Source organism: Haliotis rufescens, unplaced genomic scaffold (assembly GCF_023055435.1).
Source record: "Haliotis rufescens isolate VD_foot unplaced genomic scaffold, xgHalRufe1.0.p SCAF_32, whole genome shotgun sequence".
Classification (NCBI taxonomy): Eukaryota; Metazoa; Mollusca; class Gastropoda; order Lepetellida; family Haliotidae; genus Haliotis; species Haliotis rufescens.
Window position 1 is genome coordinate 2,605,990 of NW_025964024.1, and position 20,519 is coordinate 2,626,508.

The following is a 20,519-nucleotide window of genomic DNA, read 5'->3' on the forward strand; positions in this document are numbered from 1 at the left end:
TTATTTACATGATGTATTCAAGGATATTAAATACAAATCTGACCTAAAAAGTGTTTGCTATTTCTTTTCTTGCATTACTTCATGTTCAATGAATTCGATTTAAAGTTTTAATTAAATTATCCTGAGAAACATATGATTATAGTGGGCAGGCAGGTTTTGGTCAGGGCTGGCAAGTATTTCAGCTAGCCAGTCCTGTGGTCTGGCTGAAAATTTTGGGAGTTTCATACCCTGACAAGCATAGTCGTCTTTTAGGGCAAGTATGTGTTGCTGAAGACATATTCTACCCCAGATGTTTACATGTATAATAACCTGTAGAGTGATACTTCACAACAAAAGAGTCTTTAAGGTAAATAATGATACATTTATTTACAATTCATTCCTCTAACATGTATAAAACAATACGTCAACCCACGTCTTCGTCAAGGTCAAGGTCATCCATATCCTGGAACAGAGATTCGTCTACTTCCACAGTATCGGCATCAGCTGCAACAGAAAGGTGGAAGGTGATGAGGGCTGCAGTCTCCTCAACTGGAGATTCTTGTTCAAATAGCAAATGCCATAATGTTGAGTGTAAGCAGAGCTACAGATAAGCTGCGTATTTGCGTAAAGTACCCCAAACAAATATTCAAAACCCAATTACTTTCAATTAACTTGCGTACAGAAACACATGCATTAATTGTAGTGAGTGAGTGGGTATGGTTTTACGCCGCTTTTAGCAATATTCCAGCAATATCACGGCGGGGGACACCAGAAATGGGCTTCACACATTGTACCCATGTCGGGAATCGAACCCGGGTATTCGGCGTGACGAGCGAACGCTTTAACCACTAGGCTACCCGACCGCCCAGCATTAATTGAAAAACTCAAATGTAGAAAAACAGTTCGCGTAAATACCAAATGAAGCTTTTTCAGCATGCGTACAAAGGACCTAATTTCCGAAACACAATTACGAGCTAATTTACTTTCAGAGTCAAGCTTATATATTTAGAACAGTTATATACATCTTAAACATCACCTCATTTTTTTTTAATCTTAAAATGTTCACTAATTTTGAGAAAGCCAAATGAAAAAAAATTGGTTACCTAATGAAAAATGTAATAACCCAATTAAAATCAAAACCCTAGAGTCAAAACTTAATTGCTCAAAAAATGATCTGGAGCTTTGGTGTAAGCCTAATACTTATTGTGCTAGATACATGGTTGTAGCAAGACTTGAGCAGACACTTTGCCCTCACCACACATGGAGGGTTAACATCATGTTTAAGATGATTGCACTTCTAAAGCGATGTGCCTGTATGCGTGTTTGTGTGTGGCTCCTTGTACTAGTCCAGACTGATACCAGTTTCATAGAGATAGCCCACAGATATACCATGACACACTTTTAGCAAGAATAACCCGCTCAGACACAGTATACTGTCTCTGAGACAACCATTCCTTGTTTTAGCCCCTTAACCATGTCAATGCCGAGTACCAGGCAGGGAAACAACAAGTGACATCTTTTAATGCCTTTTGGTATAATGCTGCCGAGGATCGACCAGCGACCTTCCACTCTCAGGGCAGATGCTTTATCCTCTAGACGAAGGAGGCAGTCCCCAATGCAACACACATGAATATAACACCTTCATGTCAAACCAAAAAACATGAACTGAATGGAACACTAGTTTCATTCAATATCCATAAAATAAACTTAAAGGTCTGTTTTATTTGATACTGCAACATCAGGGAAAGCAGAGATAACTGACACAAGTTCCATTCCCAGTTACAAAGCAGTACCTAAACTTAAAATGCTTACTCTACCCTATCCTAACTGCCTGCCTCAATCTGTTTCATCATGAATCAATCTCATTAAAATCAGACCTTAGTTCTTGCTACCGCTAAACAAAGATCTGAAGACATCCCATTAGGGGTCACGTCAGAACGGCCTTTCATCCGACCAATCTGTGCATCGCTTACCAGATTATGAAAGTGACAGTCGGAATGTGATTTCTAATCATTCAATCTCGAAAACATGGGGTATTAACGATAGTTACGGGTTTAACGACTGAATCCTTACAATCTAGACCATCTATGAGCCATTCCAGAATGTTTTTTTGTTCAGGTTTCAAATTTGTAATCGAGAATTTGTCAAAATATGTTTCAAAGCGAAGTCGCCAATTTGAAATTTGTGCCGTAAAGCACGAGAAAGCTGCCTTCTGATTGGTCATTCCATTGGTTGGTCAAAGTTCGCGCAAGGTCGGTCTGACGTAACCCGTAATGGGATGTCCTCAGATCTTTGTTTTGCGGTAGCGAGAAGTATGATCTGGTTTTAATGCGATTGATCGAGAATGAAATGAGTGAATGTGTTTCCAATGTCAGAAATAATCCAGTTATGTCATGGCAGCCTGAAAGAAACTCTTTCCTTGACCAGCCAAACAAGAGGTCAATAACATGCGCTATGACCCACTCCACTCGAGTATGATGACAAGGTCATACATTGTTACCCTCCAATCCTCAGTTATGTCTGCTCTTATGACAAGCATGCAGTTCTGGGGACCAATGTGGTTCATTGTCAAAGGCAGGGCTCAATTTAAGATTTGATATAACTTGCACCAGGTGCATGTTGACATGAAAACCTAGTTGCTCAAGACAAGATCAAGTTGCACCCAGGTCCCATAAATTTATGAAAGTTGAATAATAGATGCATGAATAAGTCCATTCTCAGATCTCTGATGACACTGTCATGATTTCCCTTAAATTAACAACATTATTTCTGCAAAATGTAATAGGAACTTGTGCACATGATCTTATCCACTGTTTGATGATATCACGCCAAAGAAAACATGACAAATTACACAACAGTGATTAGTTTTGTTTGTTTGTTTGTTTTTTAACGTCGCACTCAGCAATATTCCAGCTATATGAAGGTGGTCTGTCAATAATCAAGTCTGGACCAGACAATCCAGTGATTGATATCATGAGCATCGATCCATGCAACTAAGATACAATGACACACTTCAACCGAGACAGCGAGCCTGACCAACCGCAGTGACTAGTAATGTAGTACGGTACACAAAGCTTAGATGTATTGAGTGTGTTCACATATCGTTTCCTGGAAGAGTAAGGCTTAGTGGCAAATTAGATTTTTTTTGTCGACTTAAATATGAGGTTGCACTTTTAAATATTAGGTTGCACTGGTGCATGTTTCATGTAGGTGAAACGAGGGAATACATAATGTGTGTCACAGTGGACCTACCTGACTGCAGAAACTGGACATCGGAGTCATTCATGGAGGAATCCCTCATAAACAGTTCATAGCCTGCAACATGGGAACGATAGTCACAAACATAACTAAACAATCAGGGTTGGAGGATCAGTGTTGGGGGCAACTCTCTGCTAATGTTCAGTGGATCATTCAGTGAGCAAATGTTGTTTCTCGGTGAAGACGAGCAAAGCTACATCATAGCAATCGAGTGAGTGAGTGAATGAGTGAGTGAGTGAGTGTCTTAATACTGCGTTTAACAGTATTCCAGTTATATCACAGCGTTTTGGCTTGATGAGTGAGTGAGTGAAGGAGTGTCTTAAAACTGTATTAAACAGTATTCCAGTTATATCACAGCGTTTTTGCTTGATGTGGACTTGACTTTGTTGAAGCCCACCAACACGGCTATGATGCTGAAACACCCACAAACATTACCAGGGCGAACCAGGATTCGAACCCACAATCATAGGTTTATGGCAAGCCCAAGGGATGCAACTCTGCACAGCGAATTGCAGCTCCTTAGACAACTGGGCCACCCACGCCCGAGACTGAAAGCATGACCATCGATCAACACAGCCAAGTCACAGCATCCAACAACCTGATCCCCATCACAGTCGGTTCCAACAACAGGCAGGAGGTCCTGGGGACCTGACCTGGAATCTCCACAGGCAGAGGATCAGGGTCTAACCAGCACAGAATAGCTATGTTCCTAAGACGGTGTTACAGAAGCTGACATTAGTCACACATTATCAATTAATTAGATACCTTTCTCTCAACTTGTTTGCAATGTAAATACAATGTGACGTACAACAAACTATGTTTATAACAAACACGCTTATAACAAACTGATGGATATAACAAACCTTTTTTTAGTCCCGGACATTTGCTGCAAATATGCAGCGTTAGAAATTGGCACTAGTCCTGCAGTCCTTGCAAAACTGCCCAATAGTTAAGGTATCATTGGGACTAGTAGAAATTTGCAATTTTTAAGGGTTTGGGCTAGTGGAGTAAATATGTTATCTTCTACCCCTGATAAGCTGTATATAAACTTATAATAAATTATGGTTATAACGAACTAAAATAAGTGTTCCCTTTGAGTCCCTTATACACCGTAACTGTAGTTTACTGTATTGTTTGATAGGCATTACTTAGAAGTCGCTTGATAAAGGTGTAAGGATCTATGTCAAAACGTGGCCTATGAACTCTATGATAAGCAGTGTGTATCGTAGATGTTTGTAAGGCTATGGCACATGCTTAAGGTTCATACATATAGGGAATAATAAAGTTCAAGGCTGTAAACTGTCATATTCCAGGCTTTCTTAGCTGAGTTGTTAGGCTTAGTCTGTCAATATTACCGTATTCGACGTAATAAGCGCCCAGGGCGCTCCAAAAATTAGAAATAGGGGGCTCTTATTAGAATATAATTTTGGTGAGAAAAAAAACAAAGTTGAAAGGTTGTAAATTTTGTGGTTTATGCTGACAACCTGAAATGATATAAAAGAAGAATCTGTGTGTATTATACACGATAGATAAATTTTCGAGAATTTAATTGCCCATAATTAAGGGTGCATATAACACATGAGTGCATATTATACACGAATAAATAAGTCTTGTGTACATTGATCAATTGGAAATGGTGCTAATTGGGATTGTTCACTAGCCAATATAATAGCAAATATCGCCTCGGGCGCTTATTAGAGCGGGGCGCTTATTACGACGAATACGGTATATTTAATCCAGCATACTACATATCAGTCGTTAGACCTAAAAAGCAGTATGAACATCACATATTTTCCATATTTTTCACCCAACAAAATGATAAATAAAGTCTGTCATGACTTCTTCAGGGTCTTTGGCACGCAAATCGATCATTGTGGTAAATCTCACTTGAACATCTTTGGTACTTTCTTTTGTGTGTTTTAACACTATGATTAACAAGTATATGTCAAATTCAAGGCTTTTCAAGCTATTTTGGTGATCTTTAAGGCTTTTCAAGGTTGACACTTAAAATCAAGTCTTTCCAAGAGAAACGTTAAAGTTCAAGACTATTCCAAGCCTGTACGAACCCTGATGCTGCAGGAGAAATATTGCTGTTTGTACAATGTAAACTGGCTTCCCTCATCCTGGAGCCAGGACGTTGTGTGATTCAAAAAGCAACTACCGGTACACCAAGGTAATTGACGAACACATGTGTACAGACACCATGAAGTACTGACTATAACCACTTTCCTGTGTTTTACATTTCTTTGTGAACACTGGAGGAGCACCTAGTGTATACTTAGGCACATTGTAGAATATTCAGAGAGAAAGATAGCTCCCTGGCTCTCAGTCACAACCTACCAGTTAATTTCTTGCTTGTCACTTCAATTTCTGCTTTATTTTTCTTCAGTTCCGCCATTTCAGCATCAAACTTCTGCTTCCATGACATAAATGTTTCTACTGTAACACGTGTTCCTTCAAAGCGTTTCTGAAACACAAGGCAAATTGTTAAAATGAGTGAGTTAGGTTTAGCAGCTGCTTGAAAAGTATTCAAATCATATCACAGAGTGTCAGCTTAATGTGGGAGGAAACCTACGTGAGTGAGTGAGTGAGTTGGGTTTAACGCCGCTTTTAACAGTATTCTAGTTATATCACGGCTTGTCAGCTTAATGTGGGAGGAAAGCCCGAAGTGATGCAGGTCTCAGACGTTTACCACTTCAGTGAAACTCTAGAGCACGGGTATGGTGCTGACAAACCTAGAAACATAATTGGGGCGAACCGTGATTCGAACCCACAATCATAGATTTCTGGCGTGCCCAAGGGATGCAACTCTGCACAGCGAATCGCGGCACCTTAGACGACTGGGCCACCCGTGCCTCCGGTGAAACCTACGAGCACGGATATGGTACCGACAAACCTAGAAACATAATCATGGTGAAGCAGGATTTTAACCCATGATCCTGTTTCTGATGCGCCCAAGGGACGCAACTCTGCACAGTGAATTACAGTGCCTTAGACGACTGGGCCACCTATGTCCAAGTTAAACTGTTAAAACAAACAGATAATTATTCTTTTTTCCCTATGATTGTTGTTACTGATTATTTCTGTGTCAAAAATATAGATGTATCAGATGGAATTTTGGTACATCTAATATTTATAGGTTCCAGGGATTTATAATGCATCAACCGAGTCAGCGAGCCTGACCACCCGATCTCTGAAACGTGGTCAAAGGGAGATAACTCCTCTCTCATTTACAAACCAGCCTTAGGCTCAAACAATTATATTATAATCAGATCCTTTCCTCTGATACGATACCTCTTTGCATGAAGTTAAGTAAACTTTGACCATCAAAAGCGAAGGGTGCATGAGTCTTTGAGCCAATCAGATGTCAGCTTTCTAAAATAATTTGGCTTCATTTCTTTAAAATCTTGATTGGGAAATTTTAATTTGTACAAAAGAAAACCCACACAGAACACAAATATACCTTCAATATATTGGTGTGGCCTTATTCATCTACATTCAGAACTAGTTGTTTCAGTTCATTTTCAAGATGAAGAAATTAGCTATGCTTCTCTGAATGTTTTGCGCACCTGTTCTGAGAATTTAGAAGCCTTAACGCCAAATGGCAGAGACGTATCACATCAGAGTAAAAGATCTGAGGCTCAAAGTTTCATGCAAGGATTAATCTCAAGGAAGGACAAGCATCAGGTACAAGGAAGGACAAGCATCAGGTACAAGGAAGGACAAGCATCAGGTACAAGGAAGGACAAGCATCAGGTACAAGGAAGGACAAGCATCAGGTACAAGGAAGTACCAACATCAGGTACAAGAAAGGACAAGTATCAGGTACAAGGAAGGACAAGCATCAGGTACAAGGAAGGACAAGCATCAGGTACAAGGAAGGACAAGCATCAGGTACTAGGAAGGACAAGCATCAGGTACAAGGAAGGACAAGCATCAGGTACAAGGAAGGACAAGCATCAGGTACAAGGAAGGACAAGCATCAGGTACTAGGAAGGACAAGCATCAGGTACTAGGAAGGACAAGCATCAGGTACAAGGAAGGACAAGCATCAGGTACTAGGAAGGACAAGCATCAGGTACAAGGAAGGACAAGCATCAGGTACAAGGAAGGACAAGCATCAGGTACAAGGAAGGACAAGCATCAGGTACAAGGAAAGAAAAGGGACTTAATCAGAGCTGGAATCACAATAGGGAGCCATCTTCCCGAGGCAAGTGAGTTAACTGACTATAAAAGTCCAGTTTCCACCCTTGCCGAACTAGGCTGGGATTATGGAGTTACATTTTGCCTGGACTAACGAGTCTATGCATAGTCCAATCAAAATCTCGCACCGAAATCGAAATCCAGTTTGTAAAGTGTCATCCAGATTTCGGTTAACTGCAGGATTTGCAAAGCATGTGCACCTCTAACTCGTTGTCAACAGATATTTTCTAAATCTTTTCATGTTTTTGATCAAGGTGCTCACGTGATTTGCTGCACTTCGCGATGTAAGACTTGTTATTTCACAATATAGATCTTGATTATCGGTCATATCGTCTTGAATGGGCGCCACCGTTTCGTTTGAAGCAAATGCAAGTGATACGAGAGGTTGAATCTGATTGGTCAATAGGAGAGGCATAGAAAGGACATAACTTGTAATAGCCACTGGTGGCGCTACGATCGAGCCCAGGAATTCCAGCCTAATTCGGCAAGGGGGGAAACTGGACTTTTGAAGTCAGTTAACTCTCTTGCCTCGGGAAGATGTAGGGAGCAGGCTCATTCTCTTTTAAGATTGTAACTTGTGAGGTACATCCATGTGGCAATAGGTGACTCAATGTTCCCCTGCCAGAATTACCTGCTCTATTTCTTCTAATTCTCTCTGCTGTCTCTCTTTATCCTCGACAACTTTGCGCTGGGCGTCCTCCACATTCGTTGTGAGTCGCTCCTGCAGTGCTGACACCAGCGTAAACACCATTGCCATCCCAATATTCTCCTCAGCCTGGAAAACACATAGAACAAATGAGTGAGTGAGTTGGTTTTTAGCAATATTCCAGCAATATAACACCAGAAATGGGCTTCACACATTGTACCCATGTCGGGAATCGAACCCGGGTCTTCGGCGTGACGAGCGAACGTTTTAACCACTAGGCTACCCGACAGCCCCCATAGAACAATGAACCAAGGTGTCCTACTACTCACATCACACCTCCCTCCTGGACAAGACGATGGATCATTTTTGAATGTGTAAAAAACAGATTTATCATTCTACATATCAGTAATCAGATATGGTTCAGCAATAGAAACTAACTGTTTAAGTCCACTAGTCCTTATAATGATAACATATAGCAAAACCTTAAATAATGGCAAATTTCTACCAGTCGTTATGATACCTTAACTATTGGGCAGTTTGGCAAAGACTAGTTCCTTTTACCAAGCTTACATACCTCATGTCATGAATTGCATTATCATGATTATATTTGAAATAGCTTCAGGCTGGTTGTTTCAGGGTTGAACATTTCCAGATCATGAAATCTGAGGTCAATTATTTTCCCCTTCATATATACACTTGTTCAGGGTAGTAAGTTGAGAACATGTATCAAAAAAAGCATTTTAAAAAGAATTATACTTAGTATCTGTCATAACCCATTTCCCGATAACAGGGGCTGTCCACTCAGTAACATGAAGAAATACCCCCGTTTTCGAGGCTTCGTTTGAATAAAACGTTCATTGAACACTGGCATACGACACATCGCTAGAAAGCTTATTCCTTCTTCTACACGCTCGTAACATTGCCTGAAGTATTTTCGTAGTTATAACAAATGATTTCATTGATAACAAATTGGTTTCTAATGACGCTTTCTTGCCGAAATCTGCTACAAGGTTCGTGATTCGTCAAATGTGATCACGTAACCTAAGGCAGCCAATCAAATTACATCTATGGTACTGTCCTAGTGTATGATGAATTTCAGATTTTGACGAGAGAATTTTGTTAAATCGTGCTATTCTGAACGTTTAAGCAGGAAATCGTTATCTATATTAAAAATATGGAGCTTCGTGGTTGTATTGTGCTAGGTTAAGAGCTACGACAAAATATTTTTCAAGCATATATTTTGGCATTAAAAATTGTGTCCGAGCCGAGAATTCGAGGCGACGAGAGCCGAGGTGTCATTAGATTTGCGTTAACATCAATGACCAATCACAAATTTGCATACAATTCCAAGGCCTAACAGTCAGCAATATTGCTGGTACATCACAGCAGGCTGTGAACAATCCAGATAGAGCCAAACTAGTGGTTGATAGTGTGAGCAATGGCCCATGATGCCAGGGTTCGATACCACACAATCAGCATGGTCCGACATTGTAACCAACCAATCCTCATTTTAGGAAAAGCATGGGAGCTTTGAGATTAATTTAGCCAAGGATACCTGCAGAGACATACCAAAGTCTTAAAACAAAGACTCACCTGTTCATTGAGATACTGTGTGAGGCTTTCTATATCTGCATCATCCAGGTTGTCTGGATCTGTGATCTCCATGAGAGGCGGTTCATCAGGATACTTCTCCACATATGTGAACTGAACACGACAGGAACATGCAAAGGCTGAAAGTACAATATTGGTTGGCATGGTCATACTAGACGTTGAATTGTGTCCTATACACAATATGTAAATATTGTAAAGTTCTTTATTCAGTAAAGAGGCCACCATTATACAACAAGATGATACAGGCTAGATAAAATAGTGCAGGGGAGCATCCTGTATGAGGTAAATCAAGACAATGAGACAATAATCCTAATTAATAAGATTACACAAAATCTGTTAATAAAGTGAGTGAGTGAGTGAGTTGGGTTTAACGCCACTTTTAACTGTATTCCAGTTATATCGAGGCGTGTCAGCTTAATGTGGGAGGAAAGCCCGAAGTGATGCAGGTTTCAGATGTTTACCACTTCGGTGAAACCCACGAGTACGGGTATGGTGCTGACAAACCTAGAAACATAATCGGGGTGAACCAGGATTCAAACCCACAATCATAGATTTCTGGCGTGCCCAAGGGACGCAACTCTGAACCGCGGCGCCTTAGACGACTGGGCTACCCGTGCCCCCCGTTAATAAAGACTACCCGCCAACATCAGGCTCTGTAGCTAACACTAACCCTTTGGAAATAAGAATTAATATATGCAACGCCCCCAGCCCCACTCTCCCTACCTCTCACACACACAGGTGAGGTGACTATAGATAATTGATTGCATTCTGTCTGCACAACAGAGCAGATATTTGCAACAGTTCTAGCTGTCAACCAACTACACAGACATTGTTATATTAATATTACCTTCATCTGTGTCATTGGTTTCTTGTGAGGCAACTGCCAGACTGAACACATAGGGATCTGTGTTCTCAACTGCAAGAAGAAAGTCTCATTATCATGTTCATAAAACAGTGAGTGAGTGAGTATGGTTTTATGCTGCTCCCAGCAATATCAAGGCGGGGGACACCAGAAATGGGCTTCACAAGTCATCCATGTGGGGAATAGAACTCAGGTCTTCGGCGTGACAAGCGAACCCTTTAGGTTCCACTAGGCTACCCGACCACCCTAGAACGGTTGAGGCATGTCATCGATCCCAATTGCGTGGATGATGCTCATAATGTTAATCACTGGATTGTCTGGTCCAGTCTCGATTATTTACAGAACGCCGTCACAACACTGGAATATTGCTGAGTGCGGCATTAAACAACAAATAAACAAAGCATATGGTGTCGTATTAATACATGAACACAACCACAGCTTACTAGTATGCTAGTTGCTACCACTAGTCCTGCATGTACATGACGGGGGTCTGTACATATTCAAGTCTGGACAATCCAGTGATTGACATCATGAGCATCGATCTACACAGTTGGGATACGATGACATGTATCAACCAAGTCAGTGAGGCCGACCACCCGATCTCGTTCTGGCTTTGGTCGCCTCTTACAAGCATGGTTTGCTGAAGACCAATTCTTAGCCGGATCTTTACGGGTTGGTACTGTGTAGTCATGTTAATGCCTTATGGTCCGACTCACAAGACGGGATACTGAAAACACTGACTGTCAAGGCATGTGATGGTACCAGTCGTTGGAAAGGGCAAAGACCATATAATATTATATGGTCTCTGGAAAGGGTGATAAACAGCACCGGTGTCTACTATCTACAATTTACGTCAAAATAAATTACGATCTTTTACACACTTTCAAGTTCTTCTGGATAGATTGCTTCTAATGCTTCGATTTCATTTTTCTGTTCCTCCTTACAATCCGTCATTCTCGTCAAATATTAACGTGTTTGCTTCGCTGCATTTACTCCTCAACTCCATGCACTGACAAACGTGGTGTTGCATGCATTTGTTACAAACCTTTCGATTGGCCATAAGTAATATTCTATCCAATGACAACGCTTGTCTTTTTTCCTTTCGGTGGTACTTCCGGTCATTACCTTACTTCCGGTTGTGGGAGGAGAATTGTACATTTTGATACAAAAGACGTATTTGTAGAGATTGCTACAGTTTTCAGTTATATATTTGGGAAATGTCACGTCAGGCATCAAGAGGAGGTGATCCTAGAAAAGTGGTATGACAATATTTTCTGTTTACATGTACGGATGCAAGTATTTTGTGGTGACAAGACACCTGTCAACTAGATTTGCAGGTTTGGTAGATAGTTATTACATAAACGACGAGGGATTCCCAGAACCCTATGTCAACAGCAGCTCCACTGCAGCGGTGTCCGCTAGAAAATATTTCTTCTCACAACTGTAATGCGAATGCCATCACAAGATATCTTTTTTGGCTAAAATAACATTGATATTTGATTAGCCGTTAGTTTTCGTATTATGATTTGAGTTCTGTTTACATCTAGGAATCAAAAACTTATTTGAAAGTCATTACCCTGTTATGGGAAGATTTGGTCAATAAGTAGCCATGCTAACAACCTAGAGGGATTATAGATTACTATAATACCTGTTCATTTGTCTTCAGCAACCCATGTGCTTGTTGTAGGTGACCAACGGGATCAGGTTGTCAGACTTCCTTGATGCATGTTATCATATTCTGTTGTGTAGATCAATGCTCATGATGTGAATCGCTGGTTTTCGGGTCCAGACTCAATTATTTAGAGGACTGCCATCATATAACCGGAATATTGCTGAGATGCAGCATTAAACAACACACAAACAAAAGAATAAAACCTACAGTTACCCAGAACAAATAGCTGTGCATTATTCATTGAGGCTACAGGTTGCCAGTTAGGAAAACTGCAACAAGAATTACATTTAAAAAGGCAACACAGAGGAAAATAATCTATGAAACGGATACATGACCATGATAGCAAGCATTCTACCATGAATTTGGTAATTACTTGTTTCTGATTGGTCAATCAGAGGTTGTCAAATCACAATAAACCCCCACTGATTAAAACAGCAGATTTGACGTCCGCATCACCACAGAATCTAATTCATAGAATAATACTTTTTTTTTAATCATGGTCGGTAGACATATTTAAGTAATTATATCTACAATTGTAGGTTACAAAATGCAAAGTTGAAGTTACTACAATATTCAATGGATGTGTGGCAATACTTTTGGTGCAGAAAACATGATAGAAATCTACAAAGAGAATGTATTTTAAGTTTTGGGGACAACAGAAATCTTGGAATTCGGCATTTTTCTATATGTGACTGTGACGTCATATCTTTTGCGTCACAATGAGCCATATGACAGGATAATGTTGACGTGTGGTGTGGAATGAAAACTTTAAAAGGTTTGCTTAGTTTTCTTTAGGGGAACTCACCTCATATTAGCTTACGAAGTTGTCACATGCTTTCAATGTCTGACATATGTTCGAGTAAAGTATTACGGTGTAAACAAACTGCTTGAGCATATACAGCGCCATATTTTGTTTGGGGGCACTTAATAACCCATGCCTCCATGCTAACACCAAAGACTCAAAGAGTTCACGTTTTAGTCATGGAGAATGGAGAAAAACATACTGTGTTTAAAATGTTGAGCTAGAATACCTATAGATTTAACCTCGCTAAATTTAACATTTGAAACCTCACGCTGCGCATTCGGTTTCAAGTACAGTTAAATCTACAGGTAACCTAGATCTACATTGAAGACACAGTATGTTTATCTCCTGTTGAAATATATGTTATTGAAGGATCAAATATTTTCATGGACTGATCAATGTTTGTTTATCATGCTCTCATGATTTATTTCTTATCTAATTGTGTTTGTTTTTCAGAATGGGGAATTATTTACACTAACATATGGAGCTCTTGTTGCTCAGCTGATGAAAGATTATGAAAATGATGATGAAGTCAACAAGCAGCTGGAGAAGATGTGAGTAGGGTAGATTTGATTATTTGTGGGGGTGACATTATCACATAGACAATGTGGATTTTTGGAAAGTTTGTTCATCCTAACAAAGTTTCATCCAAAGGTAATACACCAACCCTATCATACCTATACTGACTATCAGTTATAATGTTTTGCAAATTTCATGTTTTGTCAACAATTAAGTTAATGACAGCTCATCCTCCTTAAAACAAATTTGTCAGGACAACCATAATAATTTTGGTTTGGCATACAGAGAAAATAAGTTAATATGTCAGCAAGTCAATTTTTTTCTGGAGATGCATCAACAACATGGATTGTTGTTTAATATCTGCACATCACCCAGTCATGTCAACATGGTCAATGTATAGAGAATCTCACCATGCTCACCCAAGTGGATTTTTTTATATCAAATATGTCAACATGAGTCAATAAACGTATCATATATAAATAATATTTAGACTTTTATTAATGTGCGTTGATATAAAATAAAACCACTCGAGTGAGACTCTTTTATCATCCAAAATCATCCAAACAACTTTTTTCTGTTTGTAAACAGTAATAACCTGTCTTGGGTGTAAACAAAGTACAGACAACCAGCTTCAGTGGCAGAGAGATTAGTGACGTCATTTGATTGTGATGTCATCATGGTCATGATGGACTGCAATGCATAGTGATGCAATTTCATTGTAGCAATGTCTCCTAGGAGATATCATTTGATCTCATCCTTGTGATATCTCCTGTGGAGGCCAGTTTTGGATGATAAATCAATGAAACAAGATAATCTAAATCATTAGACATGTGCAGCAATAGAAAGTTAAAGTATCTTAGGACTAGTAGACATTTGCTTTTTTTTAAGGGTTTAGTTTTATGTTATCATCACCATGATTACAAGGACTAGTGGACTAAAACAGTTAGTTTCTATCACTGATGTGACTGAATGTCAACAGCATATTAACGTCATTGTTGTCGAAGAGTTTGTTGTAAGAGGCGACTAAAGGGATCGGGTGGTCAGGCTCACTGACTTGGTTGATGCATGTCATCGATCCCAATTTCGTAGATCGATGCTCATAATGTCAATCACTGGATTGTCTGGTCGAGTCTCGATTATTCACAGACTGCCGTCACAAAGCTGGAATTTTGCTGAGTGCGGCATTAAACAACAAACAAACAAACTTTTCCATACAGCTTCTATGTCCTTGTCTCAGCTGACTACCTTGTCAAAAAATTAAAAATGAATGTTCCACTTTCCTATTAACCATTGGTGATCTGTTTAAGTATTATCTATAGACTAAATGCCGTGTTTATCTTTCAGGGGTTATAACATTGGAGTTCGACTCATCGAAGATTTCCTGGCCCGAGCCAACATTGGAAGATGCAGTGATTTCCGCGAAACAGCAGACATAGTAGCCAGGGTAAGTGTGTCAATGAACTGTCAAGATGTATATGTGGGTAAGTGTGACAATGGTTAAATATGACAATGGGTCAAAGAAATTTTCATTGTCATGGTATGAAAAAGAATTACCATTCCGACTTTATTTCTGAATTTTGGATTTTTCATGTCAGAGGATCCATAAACCAATAAAAAAATATAAGACTCTATAATAGTTCCTGTAAGGTGTACCTATTGTTATTCAGGTAGCATTCAAGATGTACCTGTTTGTTTTCCAAGTAGCATTCAAGATGTACCTGTTTCTTATCCAAGTTGAGTTGAAGATGTACCTGCTTGTTATCCAATTAGTGTTCAAGGTGTACCTGCTTCTTATCCAATTAGTGTTCAAGATGTACCTGCTTGTTATCCAATTAGTGTTCAAGGTGTACCTGCGTGTTATCCAATTAGTGTTCAAGGTGTACCTGCGTGTTATCCAATTAGTGTTCAAGGTGTACCTGCTTGTTATCCAATTAGTGTTCAAGGTGTACCTGCTTGTTATCCAATTAGTGTTCAAGGTGTACCTGCTTGTTATCCAATTAGTGTTCAAGGTGTACCTGCTTGTTATCCAGGTAGCATTCAAGATGTACCTGGGCATCCAGCCAGTCGTCAGCAACTGGAGTGCAGCGGGGGATGAATTCTCTCTGCTCATTGAGAACAATCCCCTGACAGACTTTGTGGAACTTCCTGATGGCCACAACGCTCTCCACTACTCTAACCTACTGAGTGGGGTTCTCAAAGGATCTCTTGAAATGGTAGGTTTAACACTGTAATCATGGAAATACTACTACTTGTCGCAAAGAATATGGATCATTGGGGTGCTTGACATAAGCCTTATGTTCGAGATTGAGGAGTCCCTCACTTGAAATACTTTCGGAGCAAACCTCATGACCCCTTGATGTTTTGTTTGTTTGTTGTTTAACGTCGCACTCAGCAATATTCCAGCTATATGACAACGGTCTGTAAATAATCGAGTCTGCACCAGACAATCCAGTGATTGACATCATGAGCATTGATCCTCGCAATTTGATGTCCTTGACTTTGAACACTGATGTATTAAGTCATCAATGATGTAGAGCACATGAAATCATATATCACATTTGCTTCATATTGATTTTGATAACCTTGCGTCGTATAAATAATAAATATACTGCACAAAAGAAGTTGAAAAACACCCAGGGATTTTTCAAGTGACTATAGTTAATCTGTTGTTCTTTAACATCTTGGAGTAGTTTTTATCGTAAGCCCTTGCTGTGTTGTGTGCAGGTCCAGATGGATGTAGATGTCAGGTTTGTCCAGGATCAGCTAAAGGGAGATAACATCACCGAAATCCGACTCAAGTTCATCAAGCGACTAGAAGACGCCATTCCCGCGGGTGAAGACTAGCAATAAAGAACTCTGTCACTAACTCTCAGATTTGTTTCCTGACAGGAAGACATGATCATTGATGCCCTTGTGTCAGTGTGTGATGGAGAGTGTTGTTGGAGATAAGCTTTCATGATGAGAGCCTTGCGACCATTGTTTAAACTGCCATGTCACGGAGATCAGCCTCCATGTCACATATTCCTAACTACCTAAGGAATGGTACTAGTAATGGTAATACATGGAACTGTTCGGCTCGTCATGTACGCATGGTGAGTGTAAGGTGAAGGAGAAGCCTAGTGGTTCAAGTGTTCTTCACTAGGCTACGAAGCCCAATAATGTTTTCTTCTTTGAATTGTTTTTGAGTAATATAACTGATTTAAGAGAGTATGGCTGATGAATATCACATAACATATAGATGGTAGCCCTTGTGATAACACAGGTTTTAGAATGTAGAACCAATGTTTGAAATAAACACTATTGCCAGGACGCCATCAGGACCAACAGACTTTAGAAACAGTCCCTGACTTAACTCTTTAGGCCCCCATTTAAAATATACTGCAGCATAAATTTACTGCAAACCATAAGGACCCATACAAATTCAAAACTATTGCCCGACACAAAATCTACCTGCCACGGGCCTTCAGGCCGGCACTCATTTCAAATGCTGTATAGAAGCCCTGATGTCATTATGATATTCAACACTTGATGAATACAGGTGGTGAATACGTTATCCCATTTTACCCCCATTACCACGTGAATGCCGCTTTGAAATTCATGCAAGTACCCCAGGCCGAGGCTACAAAATTCGGCTGAAGAACAGTAATAATCTGATGATGGTAGTCATAATTGATTAGTAGCATTTGAGTGTTAAATTCTAAGACAGTTTTCAAACCTTCAACTTTGCTACAAATTGGAACTGAATAAAACTGACAGAAAATGTAAAAATAGCAAACAGGTTTGTCTTGTTCAAGCAGGACGACCTACAAACTCAGAGGACCAGTGAAATTAGGTTGACACTCGTCTACGATAAACAAATATGAATGTCTTAAGTCCGTGAATGCATCATCACCTCGTTACTCTTCATTAGTATTATTGCAATGTTGTACATGCTGAGTTGTTCCCCATCACGTGTACATAGTTATATTTATTGACAGTTCTTGTACTGTATATTTGTTTGTTTGTTTGTTTGAATAGACATGAGTGACAGGCATCTGTAAAATCCCAAGTAATACCGACACTGGCCCCAAGGTACCAGCAGTTCGACTGAAATGGCATTTCTACATGGAGTCATCACTCTCTTGTCAATACTGACTCTGGCCCCAAGGTACCAGCAGTGCGACTGAAATGGCGTTCCTACATGGAGTTGTCACTCTCTTGTCAATACTGACTCTGGCCCCAAGGTACCAGCAGTGCGACTGAAATGGCATTCCTACATGGAGTCGTCACTCTCTTGTCATCCCCTTCTTCACTTTGGGGCACAGAAAGCCAGACTGCTAATATGTCAAAGGCTTCTAATTTGGGGTGGCTGGGTAGCCTCGTGGTTTAAGCAGTGACTCCTCATGCAAAGACCCGGGTTTGATTGCCCACATGACTACAATGTGTGAAGCCCTTTTCTGGAGCCCCTAGTTGTAATAAGCTGGAATATTGCTTAAAGCGGCGTAAAACCATACTTACTCAAGTTCAGTCCCAAGCTGCATCTCATACGGGCATCCTATTATCATAGGTTCAGTTTTCCAAAGTTGATCTATATTTTCCTCCCACATTATGCTGATTTTCATAAAACTCTTCAAAGTTGTGTTAATCCCAACTCACGGACTCTTGGCTTTAGATTTTCACGTGTGAAGCCAACATGTGTGTACTTCCTACTCACTAATGGAGACATGCCTGTAACGTATGGTTGTGATCCAATCACCCACAGAGACACTGCCCTTGGTGGTAGAATCACCAGTACTAGCAACACCAGTTAAGGATGATTTACAGTTGGCAAATAATACAGAAGCAAACCCAAAGGATCCCCCTGACCCCCCTTAATTTTGAACACTAGCGTTCTATGTATCAACGTCTACCTGCAACACCACCAATTAGCATACACAGCATTCTGTTTTTATTGCCATTGTACACATTCCAGTTTTTCAGTTTCAGATTGGGAATAGCCTATTCCTTGTGTTGTTTCACAGAAGACATTTGTATGTTAAACATATGAAGTCTTGATTTAGAATTAGTTTTAAAAAGAAATATGAAGACAATGTGTCTTGTTCAATTTTAGCAAATTGAATGTTGCTCTGTGTGAGAATAATGAGTGAATGTGAATGTATATTGTAAGTGATAATTTGAGAATAAACAGTGCAAATTTTGTTGTTTTGTGTTTTGCTTGTGTAGACATGGTAGAATTTGGGATGAATGCCAACAGGACTACTGTACTACTTTAAGAGCCTGATTGTCAGCAGCGTCTTAGCTTCAATTACCTTACTGTTTCACTGACCAGTGAAGATCCGGGGTAGAATAGGTCTTCAGCAACCCATGCTTGCCGTAAACGGCAACTTTGCTTGTCGTAAGAGGCGACTAACGGGATCGGGTGGTCAGACTCGCTGACTTGGCTGATGCATGTCATTGATCCCAATTGCTTGGATCGATGCTCATGATATCAATCACTGGATTGTCTGATCTAGACTCAATTATTTACAGACCGCCGTCATATAGCTGGAATATTGCGGAGTGCGGCGTTAAACAACAAACCAACAAAGCAACCATCTGTTTCACTGTGTAATGTGAGTCCGGTACTTGCCACAGCCAAGAATGTCGGGACTATGTATTGTAATTTGGCCAGTAAGATATTAAAACAATTTATCCATGTGCCAGGAAAAACACATTGCAGAAGAAACGTAAAAGTGACAGCAGACGTACCGGACACAGACACAACTCTTTGTCACCTACTCAGTTCAGTTGTGATAAGGGGCGGTCCGGTCGCCTCGTGGTTAAAGCGTTCGCTCGTCACGCCGAAGACCCGGGTTCGATTCCCGACATGGGTACAATGCGTGAAGCCCATTTCTGGTGCCCCCCGCCATGATATTGCTGGAATATTGCTAAAAGCGGCGTAAAACTATACTCACTCACTCAGTTGTAATGATATTGCCACAGGACCTCGTCAGTAACGACTTGCTTCAACACAAGGTCTGGACAAATTCCCGGGTAGACCCAATTATGTTCTGTGACCTGCATCACTTCAGGCTTTCCACTCACATTAAGCTGACATGCCACGATATAACGGGAATACTGTTAAAACCGGTGTTAAACCCAACTCACTCCCTCACTCTGGACAAATTCAAATGCAGGCATTTTGGATAGTTGACCATTTAGTTTTATGTAACATTCCAGTCTGTTCCTCAATCTGATTTAGTTGAAGGTACTATTGAAGCAAACAGAGTATTTTCTCAACTAAACTAACCAACAGTTGATGGTACCTTAGCTGAGTGTTGAAACTGTAATAAGGAAAATGGAATCAATTATGTTTGTTTGTTTGTTGTCTAACGCCGCACTCAGGAATATTCCAGCTATATAAGGGCGGTCAGTAAATCATCGAATCTGGACCAGACAATCCAGTGATTGACATCATGAGCATCAATCTATGCATTTGGGATGCGATGACATGCATCAACCAAGTCAGCAAGCCTGACCACCTGATCCCATTAGGCGTAATAAAATAAAAGAATTGGTTCTCAGGCATGGTTTTTGAAAATATAGTGCGGGCGGGCGGTGTCTTCTTTTTTTATTTTGGTTGTTCAAACTAGTATGTAACCAAATAAACAGTTGCCTAACCAACTAAAAATTTGTGTACAATCAACCTAGGAATACAGTATTTGACTACTGTGGGAGTTGGAATATTTAAGGATTTTGGGGGTTTTTTTAAAATGGAAATAAAAAGAAACGTGCGGTGGAATTTGTGACTATGCCGGCGGTGCCTCAGAACCAAGATTTTTTTTTTTTTTAGCCTTATGTGCCTCTTATGACAAGCATAGTTGCCTTTTACGGTAGTTTTGATTAATCTGTATGCCAGAGTGAGAAATAAATGTTGAAACGTAAACCTAAACTTGTTTCTTATTGCTGTAGTTCACCTGAACTGTTGAGTAAACCCTAAGTAAGTGTG

General features: G+C 40.1%; 2 protein-coding genes across 2 annotated transcripts; one reads left to right on the forward strand and one right to left on the reverse strand.

Moving 5' to 3' along the window:
• Positions 1-344: 344 nt before the first annotated feature.
• LOC124152082 (RWD domain-containing protein 1-like) lies at positions 345-11,598 on the reverse strand. Its single transcript, XM_046524831.2, has 7 exons — positions 11,441-11,598; positions 10,545-10,613; positions 9,680-9,816; positions 8,072-8,215; positions 5,578-5,704; positions 3,232-3,294; positions 345-483 (listed from the first exon to the last, which is right to left on the reverse strand). The coding sequence occupies exons 1-7, from the start codon at positions 11,511-11,513 to the stop codon at positions 404-406; spliced, it is 693 nt and encodes a 230-aa protein (XP_046380787.1). The 5' UTR covers positions 11,514-11,598; the 3' UTR covers positions 345-403.
• Positions 11,599-11,679: 81 nt separating this feature from the next.
• LOC124152083 (trafficking protein particle complex subunit 3-like) lies at positions 11,680-18,728 on the forward strand. Its single transcript, XM_048380715.1, has 5 exons — positions 11,680-11,818; positions 13,490-13,587; positions 14,897-14,996; positions 15,583-15,765; positions 16,277-18,728. The coding sequence occupies exons 1-5, from the start codon at positions 11,777-11,779 to the stop codon at positions 16,394-16,396; spliced, it is 543 nt and encodes a 180-aa protein (XP_048236672.1). The 5' UTR covers positions 11,680-11,776; the 3' UTR covers positions 16,397-18,728.
• Positions 18,729-20,519: the final 1,791 nt, after the last annotated feature.

Excerpts from the sequence above, each read along its gene's own strand:
- LOC124152082 (XM_046524831.2), bottom strand. The coding sequence starts at position 11,513 with ATGACGGATTGTAAGGAGGAACAGAAAAATGAAATCGAAGCATTAGAA. Across the intron at positions 10,614-11,440 it reads CTATCCAGAAGAACTTGAAA|TTGAGAACACAGATCCCTAT; the intron begins GTGTGTAAAAGA and ends TTCTTCTTGCAG. Across the intron at positions 8,216-9,679 it reads CACAGTATCTCAATGAACAG|GCTGAGGAGAATATTGGGAT; the intron begins GTGAGTCTTTGT and ends TGTGTTTTCCAG.
- LOC124152083 (XM_048380715.1), top strand. The coding sequence starts at position 11,777 with ATGTCACGTCAGGCATCAAGAGGAGGTGATCCTAGAAAAGTG. Across the intron at positions 11,819-13,489 it reads GAGGTGATCCTAGAAAAGTG|AATGGGGAATTATTTACACT; the intron begins GTATGACAATAT and ends TTTGTTTTTCAG. Across the intron at positions 14,997-15,582 it reads CAGCAGACATAGTAGCCAGG|GTAGCATTCAAGATGTACCT; the intron begins GTAAGTGTGTCA and ends CTTGTTATCCAG.